Raw genomic sequence first — 12,551 nt, forward strand, 5'->3', positions numbered from 1 at the left:
TAATTCATTGAAGCTAGACAGGCTTGGGTATCTGTAATTTACAAAATGGTTGATTCTGTACAAATTTATATTTTAAAGAAGTGATTCTGGAACACAGTCAGTGTTGAGAACCACTTGTGTCAATTGGACATTGTTAGTATTTTTCTGTTGACCTGGAGGCAGGAGTAGCAGACACAAGCTGTAAGAGGTAGTTGTATTTAGAGACAATTGTATTTTTTTTTAGAGACAATTGTATTTTTCCTTCTTTCTAGCTTGCCTTGTAGTTTAGGAGTTGCCTCTGGGAAGAAGGTAATGACACAGCCATGACCCCTATAACCCTCAGCAGTATGGCTCGTTCATAATACTACCCCGTCAGGTGTCACCTAGCTCCCTTTTTCTCTGTAGGGAGAATAGTTCATTCCAATAATGAATCTTCATTATCTTGACACCTTGGCAAAAGGATTATTGTCTAACTATTTAATCAAGGTTAAGTTTAGTTGTTTCTGTGGGATTTATATTTTATGTTTGATTTATGTCTAATGTTTATATTTAAAATATAAAATTAAACTAAATATAAAAATTATCAAAGTAATATCATGTTTCAGAAAATGTATAAATTGGAGAAAAAAATTAACCCATTATCTACCTATCATCTTACCATTTTATCATCCAAATCCTACTGCTGTTCTTATTTAGGGGTGTTTTCTTCTAGGGTTTTTCATATGTATTTTTATATTTTATTTAAAATAATATGTTTTAGTATCTTGCTTCTCTTTCCACTTGCTTTTTTTGTCATACATTATCATCTAAAATATAAAAATAATTTGAGTGTTAATCTTTTTTTTTTACATCAAGACAAAGTCATTTTAGGAGTCAACCCCTGCCACTATCTGTCTGATCTTGGGCAAAGTTATTTAACATCTCTGCATCTCCATTTCCTGTGAAGCAAAATGATAATAGTAATCCCATCTCATAGAGTTGTGCATATTAGAAAATATCTGTAAATTTCCTAACAGTACTTAGCAGTAGGAACTGTTCAATTAATGGTGGTTAAAATAATTAATAATGAATAATATCTTAGTCTTAATTGCCTTAGTAAACTAGCTAAGGTTACTTTTACTCTTTAAAGATTAAACCTAAGTATATTTGTAAACTTGGATTTCATGTTTTAAAACTTGAATCATTACATTTTTATTTAGAAAAGTATTTTTTTTTGCTACATTGATATAAAAGAATGCCTTTTAAACAGGCTCATTTTTCTCCTCGGCAGGTCTCCTGGTACTGCATTTTGGGTTGCAAAGCAGAAGGAAGTTACGGAAAAGTACGGCTAAACAATAATCATCTCCCAAATTCAGGAGAAGCGGTACGTCAAATTAAATGTCAGGAAATCTTACTGAAGCCTTTAATGATAATTAAATTTTTAAATGAAGTCATTGTTTTGGTGAATCTCTCTAATTTCCACTTGAATCATAACTAAAATCCAACAGTGAAAGAAAAAGGTTCTGTTTTTTTTTAATAGAAGGTTTACTTAATTGTATTTTAAAAGTCATGTTATTTTAGTTTTTCACGTATAACTTGAAATATATTTTTCTTAACAGATACCAGCTGATGGTAAAAGCATTTTTGAAGTGAAAGGTCTAGAAACCAATGAAAAGTATGTATTTGCAGTTGCTGCCTATTCTAATAATGGAAAGCTTGTCGGTGGTGCTATTGGGGAGACAACTAAACCAATTCTGGTTTATCCACCTCTTTCTACTATTACTGCTCGGATGTTCCTGACACAGGTAGAAGAGATTTCTGCTAATTTTTTCCACTATGTTTTTTTTTTCCATTAAGCAGTTATGAAGTAATTTCTGATGGAAATAAAAATCACAGTAGATATTCTAAAGCTCTTATAACACATATTTTCCATTACTACAGTTTTGTCTCATAAAATATGAATCATTCCTTCTCATTAGTAAATTTACTTTTTGACAATAACATTTTTTCCCCTGGATTACAAATGTAACACATATATATTAATTTTAGAAATGCTGGAAAATACCGAAATGCATAAAGAAGAAAATAAATGTTATCTGTTATCCTGTCATTCAGAGTAGCAGAGTTCTTACCCTGGGGCAGTTTTGTCAATGTCTGAAGAAATTTTCAGTCGTCACAAACTAGAGGGGTGCTACTGGCATCTAGTGAATAGAGGCCAGGGAGGCTGATAAACCCCCTACAATGTATAGGATAGCCCCCATAGCAAAGAATTATCCAGCATAAAATGTCAGTGGTGTCAAGATTGAGAAACCCTAATCCAGAGATATCCTTTTATTTTTGTGTATCTATCTGCCTATTTATCTATCTAATTAATATATATATATACACATGCACACACATATGTGTATATGAATTTATGTACAATATATAATTTAAATCATAGTATACATATTATTTTACATCCTGATATTTTCACTTAACATATAATTGACATTTCTGTATTCCATTAAGTATTCTTCCAAAACATAATTTTTAATGGTTCCATGGCATTGAATCGTATGGATATATAGTAGTTTGTTAGTAATTCTCCATTGCTAAACATCTAGATACTTCCCAGTCTTTTGCTATTATAAACACAGCTGTGATGCCCAACTTTGTATATAAATCCTTACCTACATCCATGATTACTTTCTTTGGGTAAATTTATAAAAGTAAAACTTCTGGATCAGTAGAGGCAGAGAGACCTGAGTTCAAATTCCAGCTCCTCACACTATCACAGCCATGTGATAGTGGACAAGTAATTTTCATCTGTGAAGCAAGAGTAGCAGTAGTAGCTACTTCCCAGAGGTATTATGAGTATTAAATGGAATTATGCCTGGCAAATATTATCACACAGTAGGCATTGAATAAATAGTATTGTTTTTAGTTAGGGATATACTCATGAATTAATGTTTTTTGTCAAAATAGTTGTTGCCTGACTTAAAATATGTCACCAGTGAAGAGGATGCTAGGAAGAGTGACTCATTGACCTAGGTCTCAAGTATCTAATTTTAAGCCTATTGTTGGCTGTAGAGCTGATGGCTTTTCTAAATTTTGTCATATTTCTATTCTATTTTTTCTTAATAGTTGATTAGTATTATAAGATCTTAGTGGCATTTTATATATCATATTTTTCAGAGAAAATTAAATTGAGAGAATTACTAGGATTTGTCTAGTATTGGTTTAGCGTGTCATACTGGCTCATGGTTTTCTGATATTTTGGTATCTTTGGAATCTAATATATTCCCTAATTTGCAGTGATGGTGTTATTGTGAGGAACTGAATATTTCATCAAGGCCTGATTTTTCTCCAGGGAGTGGTTTGACTCTGGGGCTTAATTTGGTAGAACTTTCATTGAAAGTTAATAAAACTAAGTCAGAGCCATACTGCTGGGATAATGAGTAGTGTCATGAAGTAATGACCTGTGTTTCTTTACTGACACTATATTTGTAGTTCTGTAGTTTATTTATGATGGTTTATGGGCATTCTGTCTCATAATGTTAAGAGGCTAAAGCAAAGCTTTCTCACCTGTTAAACCTTAATTTACAACTGAAGTTTAAGCTTTTAAGTTTCAGCAAGTTAATGTACCTCTATTTTGTAAGTGCAATCTAATTTTCATGAGAGTGGCTAGTTTCTAGTTTCAGGACAGTTCTTTTCTTTAAAACATATTATTATAAATATTTGATAGTAAAGCATGGAGACATTTCACTAAATGCCTGTGATTAACTTGGCTTTTGAGACTTTAGGTTGTACTTTTTACTCAGCATTATTCTGTAAATATTAATAAAATCAAGTGAATCTGTACTAGGCTTTCCCTAAATGTAAAAGGCTATTAGTTTAGTGTATCTGGAAATTTTTTTTGAGGAAACTTTTTGAATTATATATTTTCTGTGGCTATTTTCTCTTCTTTTTAGATTTATTTCTTTTTATTCCTCCTTGTTAAGTAGAAAATGACTAGATAATATGATATAAATGTAGAAGAGTAGAAATCTGTGAGCAGGATTCTGATCTTGACCTTGGAGACTGATTTTAGGCAAATTGGTCTCAATTTTCCTATCTGTAAAATGGATGTAAGACAAAATGCCATATTCGAGTGAATTGTTGAACTACCAAATCAAGTAGTGAGTGGGCACAATGGCTTACTGAGATAAGAAAAGGAGGAATATCATTTATTTAAGAATTACTGTGTACCAGGCATTTAAAATTTATTTTACTAATAAATAAAATTTACTTATTATAATAACTCCATGAGGTGGTATGATTACTTTTCTTTTATAGTTGAGGGAACAGATTAATTTAATCCTTCCTCTGCCAAACCCACTGTATCCCTAAAATGGTGTCTCAGGGAGGTTAAGAAATGTACCCAAGGTTGCTCAGGTAGCAGATGTCAAGCCTGACACTTGGACCAGCTCATGCCTTTCGACTGCTCTGTCCAGGTTCCAGGAAGTCACGTATTGGACACCTAACATGTGCCAAGTCTTCTAGAGCCTGCATCTCTCCAATCTATTAAGTGACCCTCTGCTCCTTAGAGAGCTTCTCTTCTCTTTAACTGTCTTCCTTCCCTTTCACTGTCTTTGCCTCTTCCTCTATCAATTTTCTTTTTATTCTCTTCCTGTGTTGGTGTTAATCAGCAGGTCTTCATGATCTGTATGGCAGTAGAGTTTGATGTTGGAACATGAATGCTTTGTCAGCAATCACGATGGTGGCAGGTGAAGGGGAAATGAAGTTCACACGACTCCCACTTCATATGTGAATTCATTAAAATCCATTATTAATCAAAACCCCTTTTATTAATAATGGTTTGTCTTTTGTCTATTTTATTTTTTATTCAAATAAAAAAAAATAGGCCCAATGTGGTGGCTCACGCCTGTAATCCCAGCACTTCGGGAGGCTGAGGGAGGCAGATTGCTTGAGGTCAGGAGTTCAAGACCAGCCTGGGCAACATGGTGAAACCCTGTCTCTATTAAAAATACAAAAATTAGCCAGATGTGGTGGCACGCACCTGTAATCCCAGCTACTTAGGAGGCTGAGGCGGGAGGATTGCTTGGGCCCAGGAGGTGGAGGTTGCAGTGAGCCAAGATTATGCCACTGCATATCAGCCTGAGTGACAGAGTGAGACCCTGTCTTAAAAACAACAACAATAACAAAAAGAGTTTTAACTCTTCTTTTCCCTCTCATCCTCTAACTGAAGATTACCACTCTTTCCACTCATCTGTTTATGGATGAATCATTTAGTCAATGTTTATCTTGTGCCAGGTTATATGCTAGATGTCATCACTTCATCCTTTGAAATATGTTTTTTTTTTTTATCAATCTCATTATGATGACAGTAATACTTGTTTAGAGAATTCTGACTTATGGTTTCAGTTAAAACTCTGATTACAAGTCATGGAACCAGCTCAGCTTGGGGTAATGCAGCTAGGCCCTGGGAATGCAGCAGAGTCCAGGCAGCTCTAGGTCTCATATTTCTGGTTCACCCTGTGTGTCTGCTTTCTTGTATTTTTCTCTAAACATTAGCTTTCATTACTTCTCCATCTTTGGAGGAAAGCTGGCAGTTCCTGAGTTTTTATATATCCCTCAATTTAAGCTATAAACGGAGAGCAGCTGACTGGCCTCTAATTGTGGCTCCAAATTCCTGGGAAAGATAATGTGATTGGCCCACCCAGTATAATAAAGAGTCTGATCTCACTCTCTCTTTTTTTTTTGAAATGGTCCTACTCTGTTGCCCAGGCTGGAATGCCGCTGATCTCATTTTTGATGTTTGACAACGGACTTGTGACTTGTTTTTATTTTTTATTGACTTGTTTTTATTATTTATTTATTTTTCTTTGAGATGGAGCCTCACTCTGTTGTCCAGGCTGGAGTGCAGTGGTGCGATCTCAGCTTACTGCAACCTCCGCCTCCCGCATTCAAGCCATTCTCTTGCCTCAGCCTCCTGTGTAGCTGGGATTACAGGCGTGTGCCACCACACCTGGCTAATTTTTGTATTTTTAGAAGAGATAGGATTTCATCATGTTGTTTGAAAATGTTAGGGCTTTTACTCTAGCTGTTCCTTCTGCAAATGCTCTTCCCCCAGAGAGCCATTCCCTCATCTCCTTCAAGTCTCGGCTTAAATCTCACCTTCCTTGATCACCCTATTTAATATTGTAATCTACCTTCCATTCCCCCACTTCACAGACCTAAGACTGGTCACGAACTCCTGACCTCAGGTGATCTGCCCACATTGGCCTCCCAAAATGCTGGGATTACAAGCATGAGCCACAGCGCCCGGCTGCGACTTGTTTTTAAACCTCACCCTTCTTTTTTGCCTTTGGCCCCACATCTGGACAGGATGATAAGAAGGCCTATGAGCTCTCCTCCTTATTTTGTGGCAGCAGGAAATTTAAACCTTCCAGCCAGCATGGACTTTCCCCAGTCTTATCTCTCAACTCCTATGAAGGCCCAACCTTCCCTTTGGGCCTTCTCCCTCTGCTTTCTCCGTCTGCTTTGCCCAAGCCAGCCCAGACAGTCATGTGCCTAAGATTTCCCAAGAAGTCCCTTGTGTAAGTAATATACTTTCTCTCAAATTTTCCTGCTGTATGGAGTGTCATCAGTCTTAACATCAGAACCAAACTTTGGATGGGGGCCCATCTTGCTTTGCAGGGGAGTCTCTGACAACCCTGTTATAGTCTAGTACAACTGCTGGGTGTCCTTCTCTGTGGTTAGAGGGATATTATCAGGAAAAGAGGATTTTTAAATTAATTCAACACATTATTTGAGTGCTTACTCTGTGCCAGGCATTGCCTCAGGTTAGTGACTCTAAAACTTGAGTGCACATAGGAATGACTTGGAGTACTGGTTAAGCAGATTGCTGGGTCCCACTGCCAGAGTTTATGATTCACGAGGCCTGAGTTTGGGTCTGGGAATTTGCATTTCTAACAAGTTCCTGGGTGATGCTGAGGCCCGGGGACCATACTTTGAGAACTGCTATTCTAAGCAACGTGAACAGAATGCCATGGTGGGAGATAGGTAATAAACAATGAATGACCACAGTAAACAAGTAAATTATCTAGTATTTCAGAAGATAATGAATGCTATGGAAAAACCAAGTGGAGTGTGTAAAACGAATTGGAAATGTGAAGTGGGGGAATGGAAGGTAGATTACAATATTAAATAGGGTGATCAAGGAAGGTGAGATTTAAGTAGAGACTTGAAGGAGATGAGGGAATGGCTCTCTGGGGGAAGAGCATTTACAGAAGGAACAGCTAGAGCAACAGCCCTGAGGTTTTCAGAAATGTACATGGTACGCTTGATAAACAGCAGGAGGCTTGTGTGGCTGGAGCAGAGGGACCCTTGGAGAGTAAAAGGACAGGTCAAAGAGCTAAGAGGTGAGTGGGTAGATGGGGAGCAGATCATGAAAAGACTTCCAGGGCATTACAGGGACTTTGGCTTTTGACTTGAGTGAAGTGGACAGCGATTGGACAGTTTGGAGTAGTGGTATGATGTAATGTGACTCCTGTTTTTAAAGGTTTACCCTGGCTGCTACATTGGAAATAGAACATAAGGGGGTAGAGTGGCAGCACCATCCACTGCTGTAACCCAGTGAGAGGTGAAGGTGGCTTGGCCAGTGTGGTAGTAGCTGATGTGGTGAGAAGTAGTCATTGTTTGGACATGTTTTGAAGGAGGAGCTAACAAGAGTCCATAAAGAGAAAAATAAAAGATGACCCTAAGGTATTCGCTGACCAATTGAAAGAACAGAGTTGACATCAGCTGAGTTGTGGAAGGGTGTAGGTGGTGGAGGTTCGGGGGAGTGGGAGATCAGTTCAGTTCCAGGCATGTTGAGGTAAGGTGTTTAGTGTATATGGAGAGAATTGTTGAGTAGTCAGTTAGGTGTATGAATCTGGAGTTTGGGGAAGGGGTCTAGGCAGGAGAGGGATTTGAGAGTGATAAAACTATAGGACTAGGTGGTATCAACAAGAAATGAGGGTAGACAGAAAAGAGGAGCAGTTCACAGAGTGAGCCCTGGGGCATACCAATATAAAGAGGTCGAGGAAAGAAGTAAAAGGAAAACCAAGAGTGGAGTTCTGGAAGCCAAGCGAAGGTCAGGCATCAAAGAGGAGGTATCTACTGTACTTAATTATTTCCTTAGTCTTCTAGTGCTTCTTTCTCATTTTAATTCAGCCCCTCTAAAATCTGTTCTGCACATCACTACCAGAACCAGGTTAACCATTTTTTAACATGCTTATATCATGGCACTCCTCTGTTAAAGAAACCTCACAAAACCTCATGATTTTATAAACCTTAATTTTAATCACGGTATCTTTTCTTGTTTTGCAATGTTAACTGATGGAACAAAGAACATTATTTTAAAAAGGATACATTTTACAAGAAAAGAACAGTTAATTATAGTTTCACCAACCCTCTTACACATCATCTGTTATTGCTTTCCGTGATAAACCTTAATAATTTTATATTTTAATTATATATATTTATATTTCAGTGACCACTTAGTACAGCTGAGTCATTTGATTAATGTAGCCCAGAAAAGCGACTCATTTACCACTCTAAGACTTGGCTTCACTATTTTTACTGACTGTCAGGCTCTGTACAAATTATTCTACTTTTCAGTGTTCTAGTTTCCTCATTCACAAATAGGGATGGCAATAGAGCTCACTTCGTAGAACTTTGATGAAGAATAAATACAGCAATGCACATGAAGTGCTTAGTCCAGTACTTGACACCTTTAAATTCTTCCATCTGATTTTCAAGGTCTTCTGAAATCATGTCTCACTTGAACTTGTCCAATCTTATTACCCACTTGTTTCTTTTCATTTTTTTTTTTCATCTCAGACCTTGCAGGGATGAAATGTCTATTTTTTTTTTCTTTTTTCAAACTCTGACCTGCCTCTCCAGTCTCTCCTAAATGTATTTAAAGTCATTTCCATTACTGGACCTTTTGGCGATTCTGTTTTAACTGTGCCGATCTGAATCTTATCTCTGCCTTAGGGTTCAACTCAAGCCCTGCCTTTTCCTTGAAATCTTCATGTTTCCTTTTCCAAAGCCTCTGCAATTATTATGTTATTCTTTGTAGTTTTTCTGTGATGTTATGGGTTTTATGCCTTTAACCTAATTCCAGTTTCATAGAGTCTGATACCATCTCTATCTAAATTTTGAAGAGTCTATCTCTACAGTGCCTAACACAGACTAGAAACTTCATAAAAGCTTACTGGTTGGAGATCATGAGTATTCATTGGCAGATTTGAAAAGTTCTGGCCCTCTAAGTTATTCCCTGAAGTGGAGAATATTCTAGTAACTTGTCATTCACTTACTTCATTCCATGAATGCATTTATACTTTATACCTTAGCTGTTTCCATAAAGGATTTGAAGCAGTGTAGAACTCATTTGGTGAGATTTTATATTGTTACTTACATATTTAAATGGAGTGCTTTTAGGAACCTCTTTAAAGAAATATATTCTACAATAAAAAACAGGTAAGTCAGTTTTTTTCTTTTGAGCCTCTAGGCTTCACCACTGAAATTATTTATTTTGCCTAATGTTAAATTTGTTAAACTTAAAGCATATAATGTCTTCTTGGAAAGCTTCTCTGTTTTATTCTATACTCTTTTCAGCTCGTGAACTTTTTGTTGCACAAAAGCTCTGAAAGTGTCAGTCAGAACCAGAAAAGAATAAAGTATTTTTCATATATTGGGTTTGGGAAATCTGATTGTTTCTCTTGGAACAGATTGTTCATTATAGCAGTATCTATAATAAATGGAGTGCACTGCTGAGATAGATGGAAATGAAATTAATTTGGCTCAGATGTGATCTTTGTTTTGCTTATGAGGATTTCAAACATCCTTACAGAGTTTCAAATTTCCATGCAATTTAGAAATAAAAGAGATTTCAAAAATGTATCTGCCTCCCTTGCCAGTGGCCATTACCTGACTATAGCACTATAGAACAGAACAGCAAATGTGAATAACTGTATCTGAAATGAGCGTATGATAGCACCTTATAAAATGCTGTCATATATTGTATATTTTAAGAATTATTGTTTAAAACAGTCATTCACAAATAAAACTATTACATAAATATGTGCTTTTTGTTATAGGTTGCCTATCAAGTTGGTAACTATGAATTGGCTAAGAAAGTTTTCTCACCAGTTTGGGATTATTTTGTTGCTTCGCCACTTCAGGATGAACAATCTGTTATTTGTTTAAGCAATATAGTTACTATTACACAGAGAAGGTAATTAGAAATATTCTTCTAAAATATTAATTTGCTTATTGAAAATATAGATGCTGGATGTGAAGCCTGGAATTATTTTTAATGTCATGTTCAGATAGTCCATATAAAATGATTTCTAGTAACTATTGTAATAAGAGTATACATTGCAAGGTCTCATGTGCTTGTTAGAAACTTTCTTTCTTTCTTTTTTTTTTTTTTTTTTTTTAATACTCACTCACTCTGTCACCCACGCTGGAGTGCAGTGGCATGATCTTGGCTCACTGCAACCTCTGCCTCCTGGGCTGAGGTGATTCTCATGCCTCAGCCTCCCGAGTAGCTGGGATTACAGGTGGGTACCACCATGCCCTGCTAATTTTTGTATTTTTAGTAGAGATGGGATTTTGCCATGTTGGCCAAGCTGGTCTCAAACTCCTGGCCTCAAGTGATCCGCCCACCTTAGCCTCCCAAAGTGCCGAGATTACAGGCATAAGCCACCATGCCTGGCCGAGAAACTTTCTTTCTAGAGTCAGCAAAAACACTGGAGGCATAAGGTTGAAGGTTATGAAGTAAAAATACCAACTACAAACCAAAGTAATATCAGTTATGTCATAAAACACAAATATGCATTGGGAACTTTTGTACCAGAAAAAGGTCAAATTAGGGTTAAGGTTATGGTCTGACAGGTTGACTGTTAGGGTAAGAAGGCTTTTCCTTTGCTAGAAGAGGCTCCCAGGATTACACCATTGGCAAGTGCAAATAGGCCAGTAGAAGCCATATAAAATTACTATCCTTTGTCTTTACTGCCGTTTTCCTTAAAAGAACTAAGGTTTGAAGCAGGCTCAGAAATGAGCATTACTGTAATTTCAGGCAGTCTCAATAACAAATTCAAAAGCAACAAGAATCTCCCTCACCTGGCTGTTAATGCCTGAAAGTTTTAAAATAAGGAGACAAAACCCTTCATTCCTCAATCAAAAATAATGAGCTTAAATATGCAAATATTGGTTCAGGCAAGGCTTTGATAATTCCATTCAATTAAACAAATGCAGACTTAGCATTTTCTATGTACGAGGATGCTATACGCTATGGGGGGATGGGTTTCAGAGGCATTTTAGAGGAGGAAGAGACAGGACTTAGATATTATGTGACTTGTGGGGATAAGAGAGAAAGGAATGGAAAGTGACTGGGATTTCTAGTGTTAACTGACTGGGAAGTCTGTGACATCTACTAAGGGGATATGAGAGGTAGAACAAGTTCTTGGAGGAAGATAATTAATTTGATTGAGAATATTTTGAATTTGGTTTTCCAGCAGGATGCCTTTGTGAATATGAGATGCCAGTAGGTTTATTTATCTAGTGCTGACACTCAGGAGAGCATCAAGGCTAGAGATATAGATTTAGAAATTGTCCATTGAGTTCATCATCAAAATCTTGAAAATGAATGATACCTCCCAGGAAATGACTGTTTAACAGAAAAGACAGAAGGCCGGAATTGAACCCTAGGCATTGCTTAACATTTAGGGAGCAGAAGTAGGAGATGGAACCAAGGAAGGATATTGAAAAGAAGCTGTCAAGAAATGAAAGTCCAAGAAAGTGCATTGCTAGGGAAAGTGAAAGTATCACCAGAGACTGGCCAGCGATATTAAATATCAGTGCCAGGTCAGGCAGAGCAGCTGCTCAATAAAATGCCACAGAGAGGGTTGAGTAGAACACAAATGAAGAAGAGTTGGCAATTAGGAGGCCACTGGTGAATTCAAGACAGCCACTTTTGTAGCATGATAGGCCAGGAATTTTGCAATTGGCTAAGGAAAAAAAAACAAAATGAAAAATCCTAACAAGCAAAGACCACTCATGTGAAGTTCGGTGGTAAAGAGGAGGAGAGCAGGCAGAAGCTTAGTGGGGAGGCAGGCTGAAGGAAAGAACTGTGGAGTGTGGAGAGAAGGCAGCCAGTAGAGAGGGAGAGACTGAAGAAGAAAATGTAGGTGATGATAACACTAAGGTGGTCGAGCCTGGAGGACATAAGAGCTCATGGGGTGGAAAGAACAAAGGATTTAGAAATATTTTTTTGTGGGGAATGTGAACAAGGAGACATCAGGGATAAATGGAAGTGTTGTTGAGATGCAGTAATGACTCGGTTGATGTAATCAAACATGAATTTGTACTGAAGCCCAGCTCCTTGTGGCTAAAGATCCCATTTGATTCATCTTTATACCCGAGGGTCTAGAACAGTGTCTTGTACATAGTAGGCATTCAGCAATTGTTAGAGTGAATGAAAGAATGAGTGAGCAAAATCAGTAAGTGATCATTGTCACAGAGATAGAAAAATTGGACAGTGACATCTAGATTCTGAA

General features: G+C 37.1%; 1 protein-coding gene across 2 annotated transcripts in view; it reads left to right on the forward strand.

Annotated features, from left to right (window-relative positions):
* CFAP54 (cilia and flagella associated protein 54) overlaps window positions 1-12,551 on the forward strand; it is a 386,261-nt gene that overhangs the window by 91,596 nt on the left and 282,114 nt on the right. For both annotated transcript variants that reach the window (XM_055237476.1, XM_055237478.1), the window contains exons 21-23: window positions 1,250-1,342; window positions 1,578-1,763; window positions 10,089-10,225. In XM_055237476.1, coding sequence (XP_055093451.1) covers window positions 1,250-1,342; window positions 1,578-1,763; window positions 10,089-10,225 — 416 coding nt within the window. The remainder of the gene's footprint in view (window positions 1-1,249; window positions 1,343-1,577; window positions 1,764-10,088; window positions 10,226-12,551) is intronic.

This window comes from Symphalangus syndactylus, chromosome 13, assembly GCF_028878055.3.
Source record: "Symphalangus syndactylus isolate Jambi chromosome 13, NHGRI_mSymSyn1-v2.1_pri, whole genome shotgun sequence".
NCBI lineage: Eukaryota > Metazoa > Chordata > Mammalia > Primates > Hylobatidae > Symphalangus > Symphalangus syndactylus.